Raw genomic sequence first — 27,298 nt, 5'->3', positions numbered from 1 at the left:
ACCTGAGCCAAAGGAGGCCAAACTAAAAGCGACAAGGGAGTGGGCCTTCTCAATTACAGCACCCCACTGGTGGAATCAGCTACCAGAAGAGGTGTGGGCCCTGCGGAGCCTTAATCAGTTCCACCGGGCCTGCAAGACTATGCTCTTCCAGCTGGCCTTTTAAGGTGGAACCATTGTATCATCGCCATGAAAACTATGTTTATATGCATATACCAAGACTGTAGCACCATATCATACTGTGGTTTTAAATTATTAGTTTAAATGCTGTTTTAAATGTAATTGTACTTTTAATTGCTATCAATTTTATTGCTGTACTACTGTAATAATGTATTTATGTCATGTGAGCCGCCCTGTGCCTGCTTCGGCGAGGAGGGTGGGATATAAATTAAAAATTATTATTATATAAACACAAATAGAGCAGTAATATATGTTCCTAGTGGTTGCTGATGTCCTAGTTATATGACAGCATGGTGGATAACAGTACATGTTAGGCTTGGAGATGTGAGATCACAATATGCAGATTCTGATTTTATTTTATTTTTAGAAAAAGCTTTTAACCCTTTCATTACAGAGGTTTTGCTGAAACAGGAACTGACATGGCAAGAGTGGCCCGCCGCCTCCAGACTGCCTGTCTCAATTTGGATTCCAACCTGCGTCTCTCTGAAAGCAGCTCTGTTTGTTTGCTGGAGAAGCAGCTCCATGATAAAGTTCGGGAGATGATGCAGCAGCAGAGTCTCTGGGATGGAGAAAAAGCTGATCTAAACTCCAGGTGAGAAAAGTGCCTGTGAATCAGAACATTAGAGTGCCTTAAAGGGCGTACAGACCGACTCCTTGTTTGTTTTGTTACCATAGAGAAACAGCCCTCCATCCACATCAGCAGATCCCAGGTAATAAAGAATAATAAAACAAAAGGCCCTTTCAAAGAAGGGGATCACTTCTAAGAACATAAAAGAAGCCATGTTGGATCAGGCCAATGGCCCATTCAGTCCAACACTCTGTGTCACACAGTGGCAAAAAAACCCAAGTGCCATCAGGAGGTCCACCAGTGAGGCTAGAAGCCCTCCCACTGCCCCCCCCCCCCAAGCACCAAGAATACAAAGCATCACTGCCGCAGACTGAGAGCTCCAACAATAGGCTGTGGCTAATAGCCACTGATGGACCTCTGCTCTATATGGTTATCCAATCCCCTTTTGAAGCTGTCTATGCTTGTAGCTGCCACCACCTACTGTGGCAGTGAATTCCTTGTGTTAATCACCCTTTGGGTGAAGAAGTACTTTCTTTTATCAGTTCTAACCCGACTGCTCAATAATTTCATTGAATGCCCACAAATTCTCATATTGTGAGAGAACTTCTTTCTCTACCTTCTCTACCCCATGCATAATCTTGTAAACCTCTATCATGTCACCCCGCAGTCAACGTTTCTCCAAGCTAAAGAGCCCCAAGCGTCTTAACCTTCCTTCATAGGGAAAGTGTTTCAACCGCTTAATCATTCTAGTTGCCCTTTTCTTCACTTTTCCAATGCTATAATATCTTTTTTGAGGTGCGGTGAGCAGAATTGTACACAGTACTCCAAATAAGGCTGCACCATTGATTTATACAGGGGCATTATGATACTGGCTGATTTGTTTTCAATTCCCTTCCTACTACTTCTAGTAGTTCGAACATTTATCCCACTGGTATTTGTCATCAGCAGGTTTTGCAAGTTTTTATGTTCATTCTGTTTGACTAGAGGCAGCGTGTGTACTATAGAAGTGAGGTCATTTTCACCTCCCTGAAAAATCTTTCTGTAGTCCTATGGTTTCAAGATGATGTGTGAATTTGTATTTTCTCTGTCCTTTAATGGACCCAAGAAAATTGAACTCTTTGAATTACTTTTTCTCCCTTGTGATCAGTTCACCTATGTCTGGTTGTGTCTTCCAGGATTATAGAACTAGCAGCTTTAGGAGATAAACTTAAAGAACAGAACACAAAGAAGGAGAAGACCATCTCTGCCTTAAAAATGGACATTCAGAAATTGGTACACATATCCACAAATCCCTCTTTCTGTTGCTTTCATACAACATAGATACCCTTACCAACACTCATGTTCTCACAGAGACACACGCTCACTCATAAACATGTGTTCATACTGCCACACATACATGCCTTCTCATACTTTCTTTAATCTTCCCCCCATGCCCATATCTGAGAGACTGCTTATCTTTGAACACTAGGAGGCCGGTAAGGTTGGAGATCTAGAGGAGATGAAGAACCTAAAGGAAGAAATTGACTTTTTGCAGCGTACCTTGAGCAGCATCACACAGGTTTGTGCAATTTCACCCTATGTCCATCCAATTAAAGGAGAAGGGAATTACAGAAGGCCCATTTTACAAGGTCCATTTATAGTACAGCTATCATTTGATGATAGTAATCTAAATCATAATTTTTAAGAAACAATGGGACACAATTCCTCAGGAAGTAATCAGTTGCTTAAGGCTCTTTCATGGGTACTGCTGAGTTCTGAATTTAGATGGGTGGTTACTGGAGAAACAACCTTTTCTGTTGTGGCACTCCAGTTTTGGAACTTTCTCCTTGGTGAAATTGTTTGACATCATCATTACTATCCAAATTAAGTCTGATTCTGTCCACTGAAGCTTTTACTTCAGTGTCTTCTACTGCTACTAATTTTTAAGATGTAGTATTTTTATTGCTGATAGCATTTAATTTTTTATTGATGTGTTTTAAAGAGTTCTAGACCACCTTGATAATTCTGCAATGATTGTGTTTAAATAAATAGAAATAAATCCCAGTAGTAGACAAGTGCACCTTTAAGACCAGCTAAGTTTTATTTAGAATGCAAGCTTTCTAAATATGAAAGCTTACATTCTAAATAAAACTTAGTTGTTCTTAAAGGTGCATTTGTCTACTGCTTTGTTAATTAGAAATAAGTTCACCTGTACAAGACCCATTTGAAATGAACCACATTGTGCAAGAGCATTATCAGCTGGCCTAGCTTCCATTTATTCCAGTGGGGCTTAAAATGGAGGCTACTTAGTAGGTTGTGTCCTGATCTTATACTTGTTTATGTGTTAGTGTGTAGGAAGCATTAGGCTTCTCTTGAGCACAGTTTACTGGTTTCTTGTTGGATCATAAGACTTAAATTGGCATTATTATTGACAGCAAGTAAAAAAAAAAAACTATGCAAATACAGATAGAAATCCTGAAAGGATCTTTGCTATGCCCTGTGGGTATGGATTTTACATTGCGCTTTGTCCAGCTCTTTATGTGTGGAGACATTACTTGCCTGTGATTAAACAGTCTTAAGGAGAGGTGTTCCTCCTCAGAGCCTACTCTACCTTTAGGCATTTTTAATACATAATTAATAATAACTAACATTTTAAAGATTTCCATGGCTGCAAAGGTGAGGGCTACTTGCCTCTTGCAAGGAACCATTCAGTGAAGGTATGGTATCAACATTTTCTTTTGAGGAAATGAATATTGTTCCATATCTTCACAAAGGACATTTGTTTGCAGATGGACCTTTTTACTTGTGTAGCATGCATTTGGCAACAGAAAGACAGCTCAGATAAATCTTGTATCCAAACAGCTATTTTTAATGTAAAGGACAGGACCCACACCTCCTCAGTATTGAGCTGATATTTCAACTATGCTCATAAGAGTCAATCAAGATGTGAATCTATAAAGCAAGCAACCCAAGTAACTAAATACAACTTTAAAGGACTATTCTTGTTGCTGCTATTTTATTCTAATGATAGAAAACTAAAGCAGTCATTTGAAATACCGAAAAATATACCAATATTACCAAATTATATTGTTTAAAGTGTTGTGCTGACCTTGTTCACAACCACAAATCACTTTTATTAGGTATGGCACCATTTCTGTTCTCAGTAAAGCCATGTGAAATTGGCATCTGAACTAACAAATGAGATGTTTAGAATCTCAGTTTCAAGCCCCACTTTTAAAATCTTTGCCTAACAGATCAGCTTTAGTAGGATTCACTTCCCCTCTTTTCTCATTATAGTTGGCTCTTGCAGAATCTAAGAGCACAGGACTCACCTCCTTGGAAACTGCAAAGGCTACAGCAGAGGAGGAGACTCTATGGCATACCTCCCCTCTGCGCTCCAGCTCTCCTCATCGTCGGTGGACATCGCCATCCCGAACACGTTCTCCCGGTCCAAATGTAGCATTGCAGTCAGTGCAGGCGGTTATCCAGCATTCACAGCAGCGTGAACAGGTTGGCTTGATTTTAATGTACACTGCATTTGTGGTTAAAATAAATATAACATGTAATATATAATGAAGAATGTTGCTTACAATGTTATTTTAAAATAGTTTTACAAGTTGTACACTTCTTAGTCCTAAAAATAGACTGTATATAATGTTATTAGTTTGAATGTCCTGATTACAGTTAATGTTCTGTAACTGTGGTTTTATGTGAAGGTTCTTGCTGATAATTGGTTTAATTGGTGAAAATTTGACAAAATACAATTTGGAAATAGCTATAGTTTCATATTTGAAGATGGAAAAAACTGTGAGTTGGCTGAAGGTACAAGGGTATAAGCTGTATTACAGATTTGCTGTCTGCTGAAGAAGTGCCTACTTGCTTCAAGTATGCTCTTCTTGTATCAGACAAATATTGGAAAGACACCATAAGTCTTCAGGGCTTTTTCATCCAAAGGACATATAACTTTGTCAAACTCCCTTTGGACTTTGGACACTGATATATATAATCTATGATTTTATTACTGTTATTTTTCACATGTGAATCTAATTAGTTACAGCTATAACACAAGATCCCACCCACCCCTCATTTCACTGTTGATATGAATTATAATCTATCTCTGTGCAAAGTCTACCTCCATTCTGTATAGTTTCTTGCACACTGATATGTCTATACCTACATTAAATAATAAAAGTAGTCATTTCTTTAACATTATGTGTTTATTTTGTCACTAGCACAATACAAATCATTATGGGAAAGGAAAGACTGTGAATTGTAGAGAACTTTGTGGGAGGGACTGGAAATACATCCAAAGGCAAGGCTTCACTAAAAGGCACCCTTAAGAACAGGGCATTGAGACAATCTCCATGGAAGGTGGGGGCAGGCTTTCCATCTTCATCAGAGAGCCAGTTTGGTGTAGTGGTTAAGTGTGTGGACTCTTATCTGGGAGACTCGGGTTTGATTCCCCACTCCTCCACTTGCACCTGCTGGAATGGCCTTGGGTTAGCCATAGCTATCGCAGGAGCTGTCCTTGAAAGGGCAGCTGCTGTGAGAGCCCTCTCAGCCCCACCCACCTCACAGGGTGTCTGTTGTGGGGGGAGAAGACATAGAAAACTGTAAGCTGCTCTGAGTCTCTGATTCAGGGAGAAGGGCAGGGTATAAATCTGCAGTTCTTCATCTTCTTCCTCTTCATCACCATTTTCACATGATAGGCCAGTTGCTTCCATGACATCTTGTGCTGGCTCTTGCAGTGTGTTCATTTCTTAGATCACAGGAAGATGGACAGGCAGTCCTCATCAATAGGGTACCATGACTAAACACTGAAAACTACAGGAAGGTGCATAGAGTGTTTACTTCAAAAGGTTCCAGAATGAATTCTCAGCATCTCCAATGTAGGTGATGTGAAGGACCACTGCCTGAAAACTTGGATAGCCATTGTCAATAACAGTAGACAGCACTAAACCTTGATAGACCAATGGTCTAACTCAGTATAAAGTATCTTCAGGGGTGGAATTCCAGCAGGAGCTCCTTTGCATATTAGGCCACACACCCCTGATGTAGCCAATCCTCCAAGAGCTTACAAGGCTCTTTTTTGTAAGCTCTTGGAGGATTGGCTACATCAGGGATGTGTGGTTTAATATGCAAAGGAGCTCCTGCTAGAATTCCACCCCTATCTTCATGTATTCCTCTGACCTAGTTTTTATTTGTTTATATTTGCTACCTCTTCCATGCAGTTTTAGATTTATCCCAAACATGTATTTTGATGTTTATCATTTAAAATTTAGCTTTCTTTGCTATAAGGCTTTCATAGTGGAGGGAAGTGATAATCACAGCACTTGGTCCATCTGTTAAATGGGGTGTCTGATCCCCTGTGTATATTATGTTATATGACAGAAGGAGCCTCATGTTTGATCCCTCTTTTTTATGAAAAGGAGTTGCATGTGCAGCTGGAGTCTTGCCAGGATGCACTGGGATCTGTCAAGAAGCAGCTTTCTGACTACCAGCAGGAAACACAGGCAGCAAACAGGCGGCTGCAGGAACAGAGAGAGGAATGTGAAGCACTTACTGGGGCCTTAGAAGACTGCAGGCAGGAACTGCAACGCTGGAAAGCCTCCATGGAAAATCTAGGAAGGTGAAGGCAGACAGGAGAAAAGGGAGGTTCAAGATCTGTTTGTGTTCTCATATGATATGGCTGCAACTTTTGAATCTGAATTCCAGAAAGGAAGCTGTGTTATATATCTGTGAGACTGCAAAATCTCCATGTGGTGCACCATTCTTTTACACACCTTTTTCAGTTGTTACGATTTTGGTTCTCCTACCACTTGTGCCAGGAAAGTGCATGATCCTCTCAATGCGTATTTGCCATTTAGTATAAGTAGGGCCAACATGCATGTTTTCCAGTTTCAGTACATGTGACTGAAAACCAGATTATTGACAATACAGTACATTTGTGTTTATTGAAGCTGGAAAATACATGTTCTAGTCACAGAAAATGGCAAGTGCATTTATTGAAAGGATCATATGTAACATTCTCTCCAGATACAATTGAATACCAAGTAAGTTCAAGGTGTTAGATTTATGCTCTTTGTGGGACCAACATATCTTCAGGACCATCTCTCCTAGTATTTCCCCCAAAGAGCATTATGCTCTACAGACCAACATCTACTAGTGATCCCCAGCCTGAAAGAAGTCTGCCCAGCCTTGACCAGGACCACAGCCTTTTCAGCTCTGGCCCTGGTCTGGTAGAACTGTCTCCCGAGTGAGATCTGGGCCTCATGGGACTTAATGCCATTCTGCAGGGCCTGTAAAGTGAAGATGTTCCGCCAGACTGTGGTTGAGGTGATAGGAACCCAAACTGTATTGGTCTCCCTCTGCTCTGCTCTGTTCCATCTGGCACTGATCTCATCTGTCCTCCCCCTCTCAGTAAATGAATGAATGAAAATAACAGCATTTGGCACTGGCAAGTGGATAGGGGAAAATAGAGCACAATTCTCTTTGAGGCTGGGAAAGATTTTTTTTTTAACTGGGTTAAATTGATTCGAAAATCTTAAGGTTGTTTTACCTTGTGCTTGTTTCTTTTTGCTTGAATAATCTGGAGGTACTTATGTTGCAAATATCCTTAGGAATTTGATTTATTCTACAATGGCACGCTTGGGCCTGAGCTGCATGTGGTGGTTCTTCCTTGATTGTTTGACTGGATGGCTTCTTAGCACTTCCTTCTAGGATACCATCCCATGTTGTCAAAATAGGTTTTGCACTTTCTGTCCAAGAATTTTCTGCCTTTGATATGAGTACCAATTTCATTTTTTGAAAACCAACTCTAAAGAAGAAGGCATTAATATTGGCAACTCAAAAACAAGCCAAATTGGTATACTCACTTTTGGACAAAAAATATTCAGCAGCTGCTTACATGCCTTGTTCAGATAAAAAATATTCTACCTGCTATGAGAGGGAAGCAAGCTCATGTGTATATCCCATTGTGCTCCCTACATAAAATGTAATGGATGGATCATTGAAGTAGTGGGTTCATCTCTATCTGGTCTGCTCCTGTGATGAACTCTCTGTCTGTATCCTTCTTTCTGCTGGGAGACAGAGAGCAGGTGCAGAGAGATCCAACATACAGGTAAACCATTTATGTTGTACCACTTGTATATTACTTTCTACCCATGGAAGGCTGAGTGACAGCAAGGTGTGTTCATGAATCTGATACCTATTCTTTAGCATGGCTTTTAAGCAGGAAAGCACAGGAATGCACTTCCCGCTGGCGCGGCATCAGGGGCTGTGGGTTAATATGCAAATGAGTTCCTGCTGGGCTTTTTCTGCAATAAAATCCCTGCTCTTTAGATAACTTTTTTTCTCAAATAAAAGGCCATCGTTTTGCTAGCATGCCACTGCAAATTATTCCTCTCAAGTTTTTTTGGTCAGCTAGCTGGATTTCTTTCTTTCTACCCCAAGTCCTTCTCACACGAGACTTTCCATGCATCCAACATCCTGCTAGTATTCTTAAAGGTCGTGCTCAAACTCCACTCCCTTCTTTCTCTCCCCCCAGATAATAAATACTGGAAGGACTGGGAACAGGACTACTTATTTCTCCAAGAAGTCATGAAAGCCCACTCACCCCTTCTCCTTTGCAAAACAGAACCAGGAGGGTTCAGTTTTCAGTGGAGAAGGTGCCTAACCTTATTTATTTATTGAATTATTTATATCCAGCTTTACTGAATAACTTATATCCAGTGGAGACACAAAGTGGCTTGTAATAGGAAGACTATATGACAAGCAAACAAATAAAGCAGGGGAAGGGCTTCTGAATATAGAGCAGATCTTCCTCTTCTCTTTCTCCCTAGCACATCCTCCTCCCTGCTCTAAGCTTTCACACTAAGAGCCCTTTTTCTGACTCTCACTCAGGCCCATAGCCAGAAAATTTTAGGTGGGGGGGGGGGGCCCTGCCTGCCTGCCATCCATTAGCCATGACCATGGCAAAGTGTCTGTCCAGGATGGTCTGCGAGGGCTCCTGCGACTCAAAATGGGCGCAGAAGGGGGGGGCTCCATCCGTCCATCTCTCAGCTGCATCAGGGCTGCTGGGGGAGTGGCAGGGGCGGGCAGGAGCAACCAAGCGAGGGCAGGAGGGAGTGACTGAGCAATCTGTGGAGCATACGAGCCTGCCTGCCTCCCCCTCCTCTCTCCAGCTAGTCCAACCATAAGGCCCCTGGCTCCTGCCCACCTCCTCCTTCTGCCCCGCTACCACCAGGCAAGTCTCGCCACTGCCAGGCAAGCCTCACTGCCACTGCGGGGCAATTGCGTATGTGGTCGCCAGGAGAGGGGGGACTGATGGGGGGGCCTTAAAGCTCATGAAGGGGTTTGATTTGAGGGGCCTGGTCCCCCAGGCCTCTCTCTCTGTAGCTACAGGCCTGCTCTCACTGCTTTTTACCTTCTGCTCTCCCTCATATATACAGGTGTCACTCCCCCACCCCAGGATTCCAGACCAGTGATTCCTTTGTTGTTAAAAAATGTGGGCCTTTGGATTAAGAAGCAGAGCAGGGAGAAAGAAAATGTTAAGAACCGCTTGGTGCTTCCTTGTTGGAAGCCAAGCTGTCCTGATCTTAGTTTACAAAACAGAAGCAATAGCCAATTTTTGAAGACATATGGAGGACACAAAACATATAGTTCTGTCCTGAGATAAGCCAGGGCTGAGCCTATTTCCAAGGGCTGCGTTCTCTCACCGACCGACCCACCCACCAGTTCTTATAATTTTGTTTCTCATCCCCTCAGGGAGAAGCAAACCTTGGAGTTGACCATGGAAAGCCTGACTCAGCAGCTTGATTCCTCCCAATTGGAGGGGGAGAGGCTGAAGATTGCGAATGGAGATCTGCAGAGACAGAGGAAACTCCTGCAGGAGCAGAAGGAGGATGTGATTAAGGAAAGGGAAAGAACAAGGAAGGAACTAGAGCGGGGGTGAGGTGCTGCAGCTGTCCCCAAAGCATTGTGATGCACAAGGCAGTCCTGCTCTCTACATCATGCTGGTGATGGACAGTAATATTCTTGGTTAAGGAGACAGTCTGACCAGTACAAGGTTTCAGTGAATGTGGCGCATCCATGCACAGTGGCCAGTCAGACATGTTATACAGTGTAACTAAAGCACTGGCAGTGCTTTCTTGTGTGCATGATGGAAAATTGGCATTTTAAGGGCAGATCAGCACCATAGTCCATAGTAAATCAAAAACCCAAAATTCTGCAACCAGGGCCCCCTAGGTCTGCCAGTAAAGTATGCAAAGTGAATTGGTATCTAATCAAGTGCATTTGATCATTGCTCACAAATTGTAAAGACAGCAGCAACAAAAAAACCCAGCTGTGAAGGGGGAGGAAGGAATAGGATCTATGTACAGTTGGCAGAAGCAGGCGACCTGCCCTCCAGTGCAAGAGCAAAGCAGCCAGGAGACTCATTAGAACACTCCAACACTTTAGCAGCAAGTATTGCTCAATTGTCATGATGCACCTCACCTCTTCAAAGGTAGTCTCACTGCCCAAATGTGTTCAGTGCTATTGTTATTCTTGCAGTCGCATGGATTAAGAATGCCCCATATGAAAACAGTTGTGAACTGCAAATAAAATTAACATTCTGTCTTGTTCAGTGCATGTGAAAATATGGAGTTTGACTCATTTGTATTAATAATACTTACTAGCTATATAGCATTTCTTAGTTTTCAGAGTGCTTCACATACAATGTCCTTGCATCCTCCCTATCGAGTATTAAGTAGATGAAAAACTGTGAGAGAATGTTGCCTTTGGCTCAGTCTTTTACAGCATCCTCCTAAGAAGCATTATATTTACATTGACAGTCTCAGAGCCAAACTAGAAGTTTTAAAGCATAGGGTCTAGGTTCCCTGAACCCAACTTGTGTTCCTTGCAGCCACACAGCAGCTGCGCGGAATGGGTGTTAAAAAAATAAAGGAGAGCCCTATTGGGCTGAAAATGCTGCCATGGGGGAGCCTCCTGCCTCCCCCCCACAACTCTATGCCAAAGTGGCACTGAAGGAAGTTATTTCCTCATTTTTGCTGGTCCATGTGGTGTATTCTGTGCATGGACCCAACTCTTTAAAATTTCACACATCTAGTTTGGTCCTTAGAAGAGTGTGACACTGTTTAGGATGGAACTATTATACTCTCTGCCCTACTGCAGTAGTGGGCGGGGTTGTGGCATGCAGAAGGTCCTAGCTTCAATCCCCAGCATCGCAAGTTACAAGGATCTAGCAGCAGGTGGTGTGAAAAACCATTGCCTGAGACCCTGGAGAACCACTGCTAGTCTGAGTAGATAATACTGACTGTGATGGACCAATGGTCTGATTCAGTATAAGGCAGCTTCATGTGTATGTGTGTTCCATAATAATAGATGGATTTAGCAGAACAGCAGATGGGTTTGCTTTGTTATCCACTCTGGTTTTCTGAAAAGTAGTCTTAAAATTAGATCTTGTCCCTTTTTTGGTAAGCAACCCTCCCAACTAAATTAGTTGTAGTAGTGTGGTGGGGAGGACTGAACATGAGGCACATTAACTGATTATAGTCACAAGAAGCTGTGAAAACCATTTAAGTCAGAAATGTGGTAAATGTAATGTGCCCTGGTTAAATAAGGTGTAGAGGTGCTAGATTTTGGTCTTTCTCCTCAGGCAAAGGTCCCTGGAACAGCTTGAAGAAAAGATGTCAACCCTGAAGAAGGAGCTGGTGACCATCAAGGAGTCTTTGAACCAGGCCAGGTTGGAAAAGGATGTGCTAGAGAGCGCTAAGGAAGGCTTGAGTGGAGCACTTTCAAAAGTAAGGATAGTAACGGGAGTAATTTTCTTTCCAAAGGGTTCTGCACTCCTTTCTGTTGTCGTTACTGCAGGTGTTCTAATCTTGCACCTCTACAGCATCCATTTGTTTGAAGTGGGAGGCAATAGGCTGTCTTATTCAGTAAAGCTTTTAATGGAGTATAGGTTGCAGAGTATTTGATTAGATGTTATTAGGTTATATTAAGATGAGGGGGAAGTTGGGGTTTTATTGTTGTTTGAGGGTAGATAGGTAGAGGGTAGATATAAATGTTTTAACAAATAAATAAAATGTATTCAAGCTTTTTCATCTCTATAGGAGTTTTGAAGTTATGAAGGAATTTTATCTGACATACTGCTGGTGCTTGGTCTGACTCATAACATTACTTGCCCATGCCAGTGATGGAACATAATATCCTGTTCCATTCCATTGGGGGAAAATAAAACAGGTGAAAGCCTTAAGAAACAAGTGCAGAAATGGGAAGAGATCAGAACTAAGTGATTATAAAAGACCGAAACTGGACCTGTGGCAGGTGGAGGAAAGCAGGCATCCTAAGCAAAGACATACTGGAGGGTAGCAGTGAAATGTGGTGGTTTATGTTGCATTCCTAGATAATGGGATCAGATGAGAGTGATGATAAAATTCCTGGGAGCAACCATTTATTCCAGCACTCTAATTGTTACACTACATTGGTTCTGTTTTGAAATCCCAATGGGAAGCCAGATATACATCCCTAGACCATTACTGGGAAATCAACTGTTTGCCTGTAATAGTGCCAGATTAGTAGAGAAGGTGAAGTTATTGGCAAAGTGATGTTTTCCACCTCCTTTGTAAGGAAGGATTGTGACTAGCTTTCCAGTATTGGCTTAGGCCAGGCGCAGATCGGGGGTTTTGATTTCAAACAATTTTTATTAGTAACATATGGCAATATATTAAATTTCTTATATCATTAATAACTACTTTTTTTCTCTATCCCATATATTACTTTCTACCTACCCCTCCCCCCATTACTTGACCCCCGCCAGTGTACTATATTCAAAACATCATTATAAAAGGTACCCCTAATTAATAAGAACCAAAATTCATATCCTCCTCCCACTTATACTTAATCATTATCAAAAACTGTCAATGTCCTTTTCTACATATCTTCTGAACTTCTTCCACTTCATCTTAAATAATTCTAAATCATAGTCTCTTAAAGTTCTTGTTAACTTATCAATTTCACTCCATGTCATAACTTATCCAATCCCATTTCTCTGGTATTTTTTCTTGTTTCCGCAACTGCGCATACAATGTCCTAGCAGCTGAGAGCAAGTACCAGATTAAAGTTCTATCTTCTTTTGGAAATTTTTCCATTTGTAATCCCAACAGAAAAGTCTCTGCAACTTTGTTAAAGTCATATCTTTCACAAGTCCACCACATATGGTAGAAAGAACCTTCATGCTTTTTGCATTTTCAACACCTGTCCGGCATCTTATTATTCATCTTTGACAACTTTTTAGGAGTCATATACCATCTATACATCATCTTAAAACAGTTTTCTTTAATACTCTGACATGTTGAAAGTTTCATGGAGTTCTTCCACAAATATCCCCAAATTTCAATCTGTATTTCTTTATTTACATTAATTGCCCATTTAATCATTTGAGATTTCACTACTTCATCTTCTGTAGACCATTGTAGAAGTAATTTATATACTTTTGAAATTAATTTATCATTGTCTCCAAGCAGAACTTTTTCCATTTCTGTTTGCTCTTTTCTTATTCCTTCAGTTTTAATATCATTCTCCACCAAGCTCTTTATTTGCTGCATTTGAAACCAATCATATTTATTATTCAACTCTTCAGCAGTTTTCAGTTCTGTCTTGCCACTTTGTATTTTTAATAGTTGATTATATGACAACCACTTTTCTTCACCTATCTCAGCTGTTGTTTTTATTACTTCAGCTGGTACTATCCATAACGGTCTTCTCTCATCTCCATATTTCTTATATTTCATCCACGTACTTAACAAATTATTTCTTATGTAATGGTGAGAGAAAAAACCATCCATCTTCTTTTTCCCGTAATACAAATACGCGTGCCAGCCACATTTATTTCCATGACCTTCCAGCACTAAAAGTTTTTTGTTTAACAGCATAATCCATTTTTTTTATCCACACTAAACAAACTGCTTCATGATATAGTTTTAAATCTGGTAATTGGAATCCTCCTCTCTCTTTTGCATCTGTCAAAATTTTCATTTTAATCCTTGGTTTCTTCCCAGCCCACACAAATTCCGAATTTTTTTTTCACCATTTATCAAATTGTTTACTATCCTTCACAATAGGAATAGTTTGAAAAAAATACATTATTCTTGGTAAGATATTCATTTTAATTGCAGCTATTCTACCCAACAATGACAAATTAAGCTTGTTCCATTTTAGCATGTCTTCATCCATTTTACGCCATAACTTCTCATAATTATTTTTAAACAGATCAATATTCTTCATTGTTATCTCCACCCCCAGATATTTTACCTTGGAGGTGACTTCACAGCCCGTTAGTCTCTGTAATTCTTGTTGCTTGTTTATCTGCATATTTTTACACAGAATTTTTGATTTTTCTCTATTAATACAAAGTCCCGCCAACTCCCCATATGCTTGTATTTTAGCTAACAGCAAAGGTGTAACTTGTTTGGGGTTTTCATTTATAAACATTATATCATCAGCAAAAGCTCTGTATTTGTAAGTAAATCCTTTTATTCTTAATCCTTCTATATCTTTTTCTTCTTGGATCTGCATCAATAATATTTCAAGAGTCATTATAAACAACAATGGTGAAAGCGGACAACCTTGTCTAATACCTTTGCTAATTTTCATATCTTCTATAAGATCTGCATTTATACATAACCTTGCACTTTGTTCAGAGTATATTGCTTTTATCATTCTTATAAAGCTTTCTCCCAGCTCCATTTTTTCCATTACTGAAAACATAAAGTCCCAGTATAAATTGTCAAATGCTTTCTCTACATATGCAAAGAATAATGCTACTTCTTTTTCTGGATGTCTTTCATAATATTCTACAATATTTACAACAGTTCTAATATTGTCTCTTATTTGCCTTTTGGGAAGAAACCCTGCTTGATCTTCCTTTATAAAATTTATCAAATGTTGTTTAAGCCGTTCTGCCAAGATTCTTGTATATATTTTATAGTAATTATTTAATAGTGAAATTGGTCTATAATTTTTTTACATTCGTGACATCTCTATCTTCCTTAGGCATCAACGAAATAACAGCTTCCTTCCATGTGTTTGGTATTTTCCCTTTTATTCTTATCGTATTCATCAACTTCTGCAATTTTGGTATTAACTCGTCTTTAAAGGTTTTAAAATATATAGTTGTATATCCATCTGGCCGAGGTGCTTTTCCATTTTTCATTGCATTGATTGCTGCTTCAACTTCTATTTTTTCAATTGGATCATTCAAAACTTTTCACATATTTTCAGTTAAGGGCTCTATTTTTAACTTTTGTAAATACTCATCCATCTTCTCTTTCTTTACTTTAACACCTTTAAACAATTTGGCATAATACTTTAAAAAATTCTCTTTTTATTCCCTCTTGGGTAACCACTTCTCTGCCATCGACCACAATTTTGTTAATAATTTTATTTTCCCTCTTTTTCTTCAATTGCCAAGCCAAATACTTTCCCGGTTTATTTGCTCCCTCAAAGGATTTCTGCTGCAGTCTTTTCAAACTCCATTCCAATTCTTTATTTAACAAATGTCTCATTTGAGTTTGCAATATTGTAATTTCCCTTATAATTTTCTTTTTCCCTGGTGTTTTTCTCAACTCTCCTTTTTTCTTTATTTCATTTTGAATGTCCAACAACTGCTTTCTTTTACTCTCTTATCCTTGTTATTAAAAGTAATCAACATTCCTCTCATTACTGCTTTATAAGCAGCCCAGACCATCTGAAAATCTATATCCTCTTTGTCATTCATTTGGAAGAAAGCTTTAATTTCATTTTTTAGGTATGTCACTGTTTCTTTATTCTGTAGCAAATCTTCATTCAATCTCCATCTTCTCAACTTCTTAGACAATTTTGTAATCCACATTATTGGTTATGATCAGCCCCAATTTTAGGTAAAATTTCTATTTTCCTTGTTATAAGACCTAAATCTTTAGTTCCCCAGAACATGGCAATTCTAAAAAAAGTTTTGTGTCTTACTGAAAAAAAGTATAGTCCCGAACTTCAGGGTTAAATTTCTTCCATATATCTTCCAAGTTTTCTTGTTTGACCAATTCAAAAAAAGACTTTGGCAATTTTCCTTCTTTGCTATTGTTTTTTTTCCCTCCAGACCTGTCCAATGAGTTCTTAACTGTTCCATTAAAATCTCCCATTATCAACACTTGGTCATAAGTCAGTTCATCAAGCTGTTGTATAATGTCTTTTTAAAAAGCATCCTTTGCACCATTAGGCGCATACAATCCCAATAACAACTTTTTTTCCCATTTAATATTGTTTCTACTGCTACAAATCTTCCATCTTTATCTTTAAACACTAACTTTGGCTCCAATTCTTCTTTAATATAAAAAATCACTCCCCTTTTCTTCTGTTCAGCCAATGAAAAAAATTCTACTCCCAATTGTTTATTCCATAAAAATTTATAACCCTTATGTTTAATATGCACTTCTTGTAAACAAATTATAGTACAGTTTTGTTTCTTAATCCAATGAAATGTTGCCCTTCTTTTTTGTGGTGAATTTAGTCCATTTACATTCCAAGACAATAATTTGTAATCCATCATGGTGCAAATTCTTTATTTTCCTCATAAAATCTACGCATTTGTAATTGTGATTCTTTTCCCCTGAAGTTCAAAACTCAAACCTTCAGGTATTATCCATCTAAACCTCATTCCATTGTTCCTTAATTTTTCTGTCAATTTTTTATATGTTCTTCTATCATTTATCACTTGCCTTGGCAACTCCTTCATGATTCTTACTCTGCTGCCTCCCACTATCAATGTCTTTTCAAAGTTTTTATTCATGATCCTTCCCACCATTTCCTTTGTCATATATCTTATGACAACATCTCTTGGTAAGTTATTTTTCTTGGCATAGAGTGAGTTCACTCTATACATATAGTCATACATGTTTTTAGTCTCTTCAGGATCTTCCTCTAAAAATTCTGCATTTATATATTCTTTTAAATCACTATCTTCCTTTTCAGGTACTCCTCTCAGACGTATCTGAGTCTCCATCAATTTGCAGTCATGGATTGTCACTTTTTCTTGCATTTTCAACAAGGTGGAATCATATGCTTTCATTCTCCCTTCTACCTCCTGCACTTTCTTAGATGTTTCCTCTGTTTCCTTTCTGAGATCTTCCATATCTTTTTTAATCTCTTCAATAATTTCTTTTTTTGATGCAGTTATCATCTCTCTCATGCCTTTCATCATTCTGGCCTCCATTGCCTCTAATTGGTCCTGCATTTTTTCCAATGAAGTAGCCCTTGTACGGGGTTGCTTGTGTTCTGACATTTAAAAACACCAAAAATTTGCACCTCACCAATTTCAAATTCAACTATCAGATTCAAAAGAATAAAACTTGCCTTTTATAACAAGCCTAATTTCGCCGTCCTCAGAGCTCCCAAAGTCAAGATATTAATTGTTAAAGTTTTTAAATATTTCAAAATGGCGGTCACAACTTTTTGCTGCTCTTTGCAATTTTTCCCCTTTTAAAAACTTCTGAAATCCACACAAATAATATGTCCAATAGTACTTATCTTCTTATCCTCTTCTCAATTAATTTCAACAGTTTTTAATGTCCCCAATACTCTAAAAACATTATTTTAATTTTGACCTCCCAGCAATGGCCACCGATGTTTCTCAGTGGTGTTATATTCCTAGAGTAGGTTTTCCATCCGCTGCTTCCTGCTTTACTTGCCACCAAGTCTCATTCTCACTGGTAAGGCGATCTCACGATACTTGACGTACTTCCTGCATTGCTTAAATGTGCTGCAGGCCTGTGACGATGGTGCTCTTTTTTCAAAACCGCAAGTAGACCAAATAATAAATTCCTTTCCACTTTTTAGCACTGTCCTTTATATTTACAAAGTCCAAATTTCACCTCTTCCTCCCTTCTTCTTCCAAACTTTCTAGATTTTCAATTCCCACCTTTTAAATTTATTCAATTAAGCTGTAAATAGTCCTGGAATGAAAGATAGTAATCTGTACCTTCTCTTCCAATTCCCACCGGTCTTGCTTTAGATGTTTAGCATTGTCCAAGAAGGTTAGGATTCTGTCGAGCTTATGTCAAATAAATGACTCTGAGAACTTCTGCAGATGATGAAAATGCAACTCTTCCCGGAGACCCCTCAAAGGAGCCCCCCCCCCCCCCAGAATCCTTTTTAGCCAAGGTAAATCTCAAAGTTTCTTGTGCATATCTTGGACTAATCTCTGACTGAGAAAAGTAAGCAGTAGGCATTAATTTTCCTTCCACTACCCGGAACAGAACTTCCAGCCTGCTCCCATTATGAAAAGCAGCTTAGCTCGACATTTTCCTCCCCCAGAAGTCCCCCCAGGCACAGATCAGGGTTTTTGATTAACTCAGTTCTAGACTTGCAGGGCCCCACAGAAATGCATTACTGGCTAAATATTCTGGAAGAAAACTCCTCAGCAAAGGACTTCAGCAACATGCTTTACTGCAAAACTATGCCAGACTGAATGGCAGAATGCCCTTCTACTCTAGAAAACATCACTAAATGTTTGCTTTCTGTGTGGGTCACCCTGTTTGGGGTGGGCTAGGGCAGAGAGAGAATGTAAGATCCTAAAAGTCAGTGCTAAGCATTAATTTCAGCTCTGACTATAAATGGAGAGATGTAGCCAGGAGGTCAGAGTAACAGTGTTTGAGACATCTTGACACTTTAGAATCTCTGAATTCTTTCCTAACAGCTTTCAGCCCTGATGTATAAATATCAGGAGGGGGAAAGAAACTATGGGTGAGGTACCACCACTTGCTATAACATCATCAGCGTTTGATATTTCCAAACAGTAACTGTGTGCTAAATTAATCTCTTTTCTGGGAAATAATATGCCCACCAAGGCCTTGATCCAACAGGGTGTTTGGGAAGGTCCTGAATGAGTAAGTATTTTGGTAAAACATTCCTCTGAAAACTGCACAAGTGTTCAGATTGGCTCTGCTGAAATGAGTAGCAGATCTCTTTGCCACCCACACTTTGGCCAGGATGAAAATGCCAGCAAACTATATTTTCCTCACATAATGTTACTTGCCTGATACATAATGAATTTATCTTTTTTTTAAAATGTGGGTTTTTTAAAACATTTGCCTATTATGTTCACATCTGCAAACATGAATGGTTTCTTCCCTTCCTTGCTTCTATAATTAAATACGAGGAGTGACCTGGGATTGAGTTGAGTGGAATGAGAAAATAATGTTGTTAGTTTGTTTTTAGAACCTATTATTTAAATCCCAGCCCTTGGTAATTCATATGTGCAATACCATTGTAGAACTTCTATTTGTTTATTTTTATTTTAAAAATTCTTACCTCATCTTTCCACTATAAAAACTCTCAAAGTGGCTGGCAAAAACAATGTCAAATACAAAAAAAATTGAAATACACAAAAACAAAGCAAAAAGCTATATAAACCAATAATACAGAGCTTTAAAACTGAATGTTGTTAAAAGCTCAGGCCAACAGAATGTATTTAGCCTAACAGAACATAAAAGGGCTTATGGTCTTTAAAAATAGTTACAAAAAACTATGACCATTTGAATAATCTAAGTGCAAAATCGAATCCCTCTTCTTCAATGTGAACATATCCCCCTTCTTTCCATTTCAGGTTGAAGCCACTAATGCTGAGCTTCAGCTTTCCATCCACAAGATGAAATCAGAGGATGCTGAACTGAGAGACTCACTGGCCAAGATGGGAGCTCTGAATGAAGGGTTGGCTCAGGACAAAATCAACCTCAGTCACATAATCCTGCAGGTAACAAGACACTAGGATAGCTTGCTAGAGCAGAGCTCAGTGTATACAGCCAACAAACATGTAGTTTTGTAAGCCTGGAGGGACCAGGCATGACAAAATAACCATCTCAACCAGTGTATTTTGAGCACCTTGAAATGTTAAGGAGTAGGAGATGCATGTCTGACACAAGGGCACAATCGCCTTAAAGACTACATGTGGCAGAGAAGTTGATACAGCTGATGTTGTTCAAAACTGTCATTTTAAATTGTTCCTAGAAGGCAATATGTAGCCAGTACTAATCAACTCTGGTTTATAACTGTAATGTTCTCTCTGACAGCCTCATCACTGAATGACCAGAAATGAAAACTAAACGTGGTTCTCCTGAGTCTTAATCTAGTATTTTAGCCTTCTCTAATCTAGTGTTTTAGCCTTCTAGAGCCATGATAGCCATGCATTGCAAGCGTATGCCCTGGATTCTGGGTCTCCTGCCAGCTGCTGAGTGTCCACTGCTGAGAGCAAACAGAGCTCTCATCAGTAGTTTCTACAGCTGCCAAATCACACATTTTCCTTGAGCCTCTTTACACCCATGATGTGCCAAAAAGCTTTCAGCCTCACGAGCACCATCCCTGCAGGGCTCGTAACTGCCAAGAGCTTGTAACTTGCAGTGAGGCCTGAAATGGGGGGGACTTATAATGCTCACACACTCCACAGCTTATGCCAACAGCAGTTATAACTTCCGGAAGTCTTCAAGCTTGGTCTTACTGCCTAATGGAACCTTGTAACCTGCCTACATAGTACATGGGAAAATCTACTCAGACCCTACTGACATAGCCTTTAGGACTGGTTCTAAATGAAGCAGCTGCTGGGTGATGAAATGCAGATTTGGGGGGGTGACTCTCTTCAGCTAGCATGGAAAATAAGCCAAAGGAACACAGAAGCTCAGAATTATATGAAATCTCAGCCATGAATGAGATTGGATATTACAAACTGATATGATGCAAGGATGTCTCCCTATCTAAATACGCCCACTAGATATCAGTATGTTGGCAAAACCAGGCATTTTACTCTAGCAGAGGGAGACAGAATAAAAAGACATCAGAGGCTTCTGTTTCATGACTACTAGATTTTTGCACACAAGTTTTAAGCTGACTAAATCATGTTTTTAAAGGGGATTGGAAAGCCTGCACTGTCCATTTGAACAACAAATGCAGTACACTGGACAACATGGGGGGCACATAAAGGCAATTTAAATCACATACAACTAAGTTCTATGCTGCTGAGGGCTCAGCAGTGATCCACCAACCACCCCCCTTCAGGTGGCAGAACTCCAGGGTTTCTCTGCCTTCCACATTCCTGTACCATCCTACCGATCTAGACCTTGTAAGCCCAAATGTCGCTCTCTTGCGTTGTAGCTTGAAGAGGAGAAGAGCCGACTGCTGAGCAGGAAGCGGGAACTAGAACAAGAGCAAGGCAGTTGGCATGACCAGCTGGCCCACTTAGAACAGGAGCTGCTGCGCACAAGGGCAGAGAAGCAAAGTCTGCAGCACAGCTGCCAGGCCTCAGAAGAGAAGCAGGAGAGACTGGATGAGGAGATATCCTTGTTGCGTAGGGAGAGAATCCAACTTCAGGACCAAATAATGCAGGTAGGGGAAAGACATCGGAAGAGAACACAAGCCTTCCTTTTTCACAAAATACCACTAAGGATATGTATAAGAACAACAAAAAAAACTGGTTTAGATCTCATGCCCTTTTGTTTAGTGCTTGGCCTCCATCTGGATGCCTCTGGAAGCTGATGCTAGACCAGTAAAATTCCACATTCTGCAACCAGGAAAAACTGCAATTTGGAATGAAATATACAAACGGTTTTATTTCTTCCTAGTTGTGGGGGGGGGGGAGCTAGAAGAGGGTCTGCATAACTTACCTCGGAATAATTTCTCCAACTTTTTGCTTAGATCTTGGCAAAGCAGGTTTGACTTCATTTACAATGCAGTCCTGTGCAGTTACATCCTCCTAAGCCCACTGGGTTCAGTGGACTTGGACTTAGAAGAATGTAACTCTGTTTACGATTGCACTGTTAAACTTGGGATGAGAGGTATATGGACCATGAAGAAGACTGTGACAAGGAATTTTCAAGTTATAAGGAACCACAGAAAGCATAACTTGGATTTTGTTTGTTTGGTTGATTGATTGATTGATTGATTGATTCTATTTATAGCTCACTCTTCTCGTGAACGGGCTCAGGGTGGGGTACAACATAGCCATAACAATAAAACGAGATTAAAACTATCCACATTAAAACCACAATCTAATATACAAAGATGATGACCAAAATATATTTCATATGTTCAGTCCAGTGAAGCATAATTTACCAGCAACTCTTGAGGGGCCAAGTCTACATCCGCTCAATTGCGGAAGGAGCAACAGAGAGCAACAGGAGGGGCCTGATGAATAGATGGGAAGGTGATGCCCACTGCCTCATATAAAAGCCTAAAACAGAAACTATTCCAAGGGGAAAATATGAGAATTCTTGGAAAGATATCTAAAGCTATATTAGAGGACCAACAGTGCCATCCTAAGCAGAGTTAGACACCTCTAAGTACACTGAAGTCAATGAGCTTAGAAAGCTGTAGCTCTGCATAGGATGGCACTGCTACACTATCATTTGTCCATGCAAATTTGCTGAACAGAGTAGGACTGAATGCTCACATTTGGGAGGGTTATGGCATTTAAAGATTCTTGGCATCTTAGAAATGCAACTAGGCAAGGCCAGCCCTAGACTATTTGGCACCCTAGGCAAGGCTAACTTCTGGCACCCCTCCCTGCACTGATAATGTTACCGAGTCACATGGGGGGCACCCAATTCAGTGCCCCCAGAAGGCTAGCATCCTAGGCAATTACCTAGTTTGCCTACTGGCAGGGCCAGCTCTGCAACTAGGAAATGTTGAAGCCACTGCACTGAGTGCAGTATACCCAGAGTGGACAGAGCACAGTTCTATACAACAGGATTTATAACATTATATCTCTTTCATACTTTTGGTGCTGAAACATAGTGTGGACTCTTGTTTCTCTGTGAAGAGTAGTGACTTATCCCAAATCTCTTATTGGCCCCAGAAAGATTTGGGTCACAGCACTGAGTTACCTAATCCAGTATATTCTGCTAAGATTGACATAGTACTTCAACATTTCAGGCAAAATCTGAACATGTGTGTCCTGTAATGGAGCTCTCTACATATATTTTGCTAAGAGGATCCACTACTGATATATTCCCATTTGTTGATTGTATAAAGATACAACTTTACCTGATTCAGCTCTGAGATGGAGGCATAGTTTGCCCACACATGTTTTCAACATGGAGTGTTTACAGTGTTGTGTAGCCATAATCGGGAGCTTCTGTACCTGCCCTTGCCTCTGTTTCCACTATTTTTCTCTGCTTTGTACCAGCTGAGCAGCCAGAAACAAACTCTTAGTGAGCAACTGACACACAGCCACCAAGAGATGAAATTGCAAGCAGACTCCTTGTTCAGCGCTCTACAGGAAAAAGAAAAGATGGCTAAAGAGAAAGCACAACTGGCTGTGGAGCTCACTGCACTGGAGAGACAGAAGAAATTGCTAACAGAAGAGGCAGATACTCTTAGGTACTCTTCACCTTCTAGAAAGAAAGCACTTGGACTAACAGGTGGTCCTCTGCATATTTGACTGTGTATTGAATTGAGGGTATCATCTGTTGAATATGGTGATCTGCGAAGAGATGGTCTTTACTGGATGTCCCTTTCCTCTTCCCTTTTTAAATGAAAGATAAGTGACAAAACTAGAAAGAACCAGGAAGATTCTCCAAAAAAGGAAAGGCTCTTGTAAGGGTTATTGTGCAGTTATTCTATTTTTAAGGACTCACCAGTTTAGTTCTTGTTGATTTATAACCTGTGACCCAGCACAGAAGCCCCCTTGGCCTTTAGCTCTCTCTGTGTTGCCATTTTTAAAAGCTGCTTGGGACATACTCTCAAAATATCCAGTAATTTCATCTTGTAGAGTTCTAGTAAATCTTCGATTGAACTCTAGTTCTATAAGCATCTACCACTTGGGGCATGTACAGTCAGTGAAAAAAACAAAAATGGAACCACATGGTACACCATGTCCTCTAGCATTCTGCACTAGACTTTTAATCCTGTCCCCAAACTGAAATTCTACCCTTGAATCATGGAATCATAGAAACCAACTCTATGAGTTTATGATTCTGTGATTCTAGTGTAGAAAATCAGTCTGGGGACAGGACTGCATCAGGATTAAAGGTCTGGTGCTGAATTAGCGAACAGTGTATGATGTGGTAAAAATGCTATGCAGTTCATAGGCAGCTCAGTTTAGAGGCTGCATTCAATCATAGAATATTAGAGTTTGCTCATGATTTAACATGAATCTTGTTAACTGTCAGACTGGTACACTTCCTTTCTCCTCCCCTTTTGGGTGACAAAAAAACTAGAGAGAGAACTTTTCAGTAAACTTCAGTTTGTTGAAATGTCTAAATGTGATTTGAGACTTCTTTCTTTCCCAGTCACCAAGATTCTTAATTGCAGTTTAATCATGGTTAAGAATTCCATTTACTAGGAAAGAAACAAACTTCAAATTGCTCAAGTGCCAGAATTTAGATGCCACAGCAAACTGAAGTTAGTTGAAAACTTCAATCTTCATTCTCCAGTGCAGCACTTGAGAAGAAGAGTGAGAGAGAAATGAGTGTAGATGCTCAGCAAATAGCCAGGCTTGTGCGTATCTTGAAGGTACTTGTTTGTTCTTGACATATCTTGGTTTCTGTGTATTCATTTTAATCAAAGATTGTTTCTCCTTCTCCTCTTTTGGCCTGTCCAGATGGCAACTTCCTGTACTTGTATTTCAGTATTTTTGAGCTAGACTAGACTGGAAAATTAGCCAAGAGCGCACTTTCAAAGATGTACCTTTTCTGACAAGCTCATTGCACAAAGTTCTACAAAGTCGCTGGGCCTGGGTTAGACTTGCATTCACTACCAACCCATACTGTGGACAAGAAAGGATAAGCAGTGGCTCAATGGTATATGGGCTCACCAGTGAACTGAGTCCCTATTCAAAACCACCTCTAAAACCAGGGAAATAAAAGCTTAGTTGATAAGCCTGGGTTATTTGCTGATATGCTTTAGAGTGGAGAAGGAATCCTTGGAAACCAGCCTTTTTGAGGCACAAGAACTGATAGCTCAGCTGGAGGCCCGCAAGGAACAACTAGAAGGAAAGAAACAAGGCATTGAAGCTATGAAGCAGACTCTCCAAGGTACAGTATGTACAGTATTGACCCCAATTAAGAATTTGTAGGCTTGACTTCTGCATTGAACTGCTACTCTTCCACCCAAATTGTAAATAAACAGTTTAGAATAAGATACATCGTATGTGCCCTGATTGGCATAGCCCAAGCTAACCCAATCATGGAATCTAAGCAGGGTCAGTCCTGGCCTGTATTTGAGTGGGAGACCACCAAGGAAAACGAGGGTCCTTGTACATTGGCAAGCAATGACAAACTACCTCTGAATTTTTTCTTGCCTCAAAAATCCTACAGAGTTACCATAAGTCAGCTATGACTTGATGGCCAAAAAACCCCAAAACCCTGTAGTGCCAAACTCACCAAAATCAAAGGTGCATGGTAAAGTGCAAGAAATCACTCTTACTGAATAGCCAACAATTAAGAAACACAGCACATTTAAAAGTGCTGTTCTATTTTTCAGACTTCAGAAAGTTGATATACTTGCATTTAAAATTATTTCTGTTTGTCACACATACAAATCAATAGCAGGAGGAGGACCGAAAACCAGATTGTGGCATGTGTGAATTTAGCCTGCTTGTGTTGGGGGAGGGGCTGTTTTTAAAGAATGTACATTTGAGCTTGGCTATAATAAGTATACATTTGCTGACTTGCTGTTGGTGGCATGTACTTAAATTACTATTAACACCATCTTACAACAAGGTCAACACAGTGAGAGGTGACCAAATTGTAGTGGCTTACATAATTTTGTTGAAAACATTTTTATCTCACCTTTCGTTTTGTTAACAAGCCATGCTGCATAGTCACATATCAACCATACATGCAAAACCAGCTTTAATTTAAAAAAACAAACACAAAAACACAAATACCATGGTTTCAATCCAGCTTTTTAATTAAAACTTGCCCACCTATTGTCCTCACTATATTATTTATTTATTTGTTTAGTGTATTAATATTCTGCTTTTCTTCCCGGTGGGGACCCAAAGCAGCTAACAATACACAGATAAAAAAACAACAGAACAAACAAGAAAGGGAGGGGAGGCTTCTGACTGACAAGCAGGTCTCCTCCCACCCACCCCGCTCACTGATCTTCTGCCCAACTCTAGGTTCTCACTCTCAGACTAAGAGCTAGAGGACAAGAGCCACTCAACTTCTGCCTCTGGGCACACTCAGGTCTTAAATGTTTGTACAAAGAGGAGAGTAAATTTGTGAGATGTTACTTAGCTGCCATTACCTAGCAAGATCTTCCCCAGCTCCTTCCCTGCCGAAAGGTGGGATAATATTCTGTAGCCCCCATCTCTCATGGCTTTTCTACATGCATATCCCATCACCACCAGCATAGCCTTTTTCTGTGGTCAAAGGGGGCCCCTCCTTTCTTTTTCACCGGCAGAAAAGCTGGTTGGATCCAATTCCATGTTTTAAAACATTTTTTTGCTTCCCTTATTTAAAGATGGCAGTCATGAAACTGAAACATCAATAGTCATGCTAGAACCACTCCTTTCCTCTATTGAACTTGGTATTACTATAAACTGTTGTTCCACTGGTTCTATTAGAGGGCATGCAAAGATGATATGTCCAGAATGAAGCCTTGTATTCTTTCCCAGCGGAATTGGAGAAAGCTCAGCATGAGCTTGAGCTCCAGGAAACCACACTGAAAAGAGAGAGAGAGAGGTTGAAACAGCAGCTAACTGAGGTGGAACAAGAGTGCCAGCTGGCCATAAAGAACCAGAAGCTGACTTTTGAAAAGGAACTTGGGTGCCTCAGAAAAGAGAAGGTAAGAGCTACAGGCCTTCAACCCTATGCAGACAATAATGCTAGAACAGTTCACAGTGGCAATTATACAGGAACTATTCCACATACATGCATTGTTTCACCTACAAAAAGTATCTATTTGTATAAACCATAGATATTCCCTTAAAATACACATTAAAATGGACTTGGTTCTATCCTAGTATAATTTTTTAAATTCCGTTTTAAAAATTTTCTCGGCTGTACTCTCAGCCAGGGGCTGCTGTGGCAGCATACTTAAAATATTTAAAAACAGTTGTAGTATATTGGCCTTCCTAGCTTGAGTAGTAGGCTTTTTCTGCCTACTGAGGACACCCATGCAGTCTCCTATGATTTTTGGGAACTAGGCTTGTTTTAAATAGGGTTGCCAGGTCCAACTCAGGAACTGTCTGAGGACTTTGGCAGTGGAGCCAGGAGCAAAGTTGTGACAAGCATGATTAAACTCTGGAGGGTGTTCTGGCCATCACATTTAAGGAGACTGCGTTCCTTTTAAATGCCTTCCTTCCACTGAAATTAATGGAGGATGGGAGCACCTTCTTTTGGGGCTCACAGAGTTGGACCCCTTGGTCCAATGTTTTTGAAACGTGAAGGGGAGGGGTTAGGAGATACTATGCTGAAAATTTGGTGCCACTACCTCAAAAAAAAACAGTCCCTGGGGGGTTCTCTGTTATAATTTATAGCAGGGGTGGCCAACAGTAGCTCTCCAGATGTTTTTTGTCTACAACTTCCATCAACCCCAGCCATT

At 40.0% G+C, this 27,298-nt stretch overlaps 1 protein-coding gene across 1 annotated transcript in view; it reads left to right on the top strand.

Annotated features, from left to right (window-relative positions):
- Positions 1-27,298, top strand: part of CROCC2 (ciliary rootlet coiled-coil, rootletin family member 2) — a 118,998-nt gene that overhangs the window by 44,790 nt on the left and 46,910 nt on the right. The window contains exons 9-20 of the mRNA XM_060242145.1: positions 572-769; positions 1,921-2,017; positions 2,214-2,303; positions 4,022-4,234; positions 6,154-6,353; positions 9,491-9,673; positions 11,382-11,526; positions 19,365-19,511; positions 20,903-21,133; positions 22,932-23,125; positions 24,653-24,780; positions 26,370-26,539. Coding sequence (XP_060098128.1) covers positions 572-769; positions 1,921-2,017; positions 2,214-2,303; positions 4,022-4,234; positions 6,154-6,353; positions 9,491-9,673; positions 11,382-11,526; positions 19,365-19,511; positions 20,903-21,133; positions 22,932-23,125; positions 24,653-24,780; positions 26,370-26,539 — 1,996 coding nt within the window. The remainder of the gene's footprint in view (positions 1-571; positions 770-1,920; positions 2,018-2,213; positions 2,304-4,021; positions 4,235-6,153; positions 6,354-9,490; positions 9,674-11,381; positions 11,527-19,364; positions 19,512-20,902; positions 21,134-22,931; positions 23,126-24,652; positions 24,781-26,369; positions 26,540-27,298) is intronic.

This window comes from Heteronotia binoei, chromosome 6, assembly GCF_032191835.1.
Source record: "Heteronotia binoei isolate CCM8104 ecotype False Entrance Well chromosome 6, APGP_CSIRO_Hbin_v1, whole genome shotgun sequence".
NCBI lineage: Eukaryota > Metazoa > Chordata > Lepidosauria > Squamata > Gekkonidae > Heteronotia > Heteronotia binoei.
This window is presented reverse-complemented; position numbering and strand designations above follow the sequence as displayed.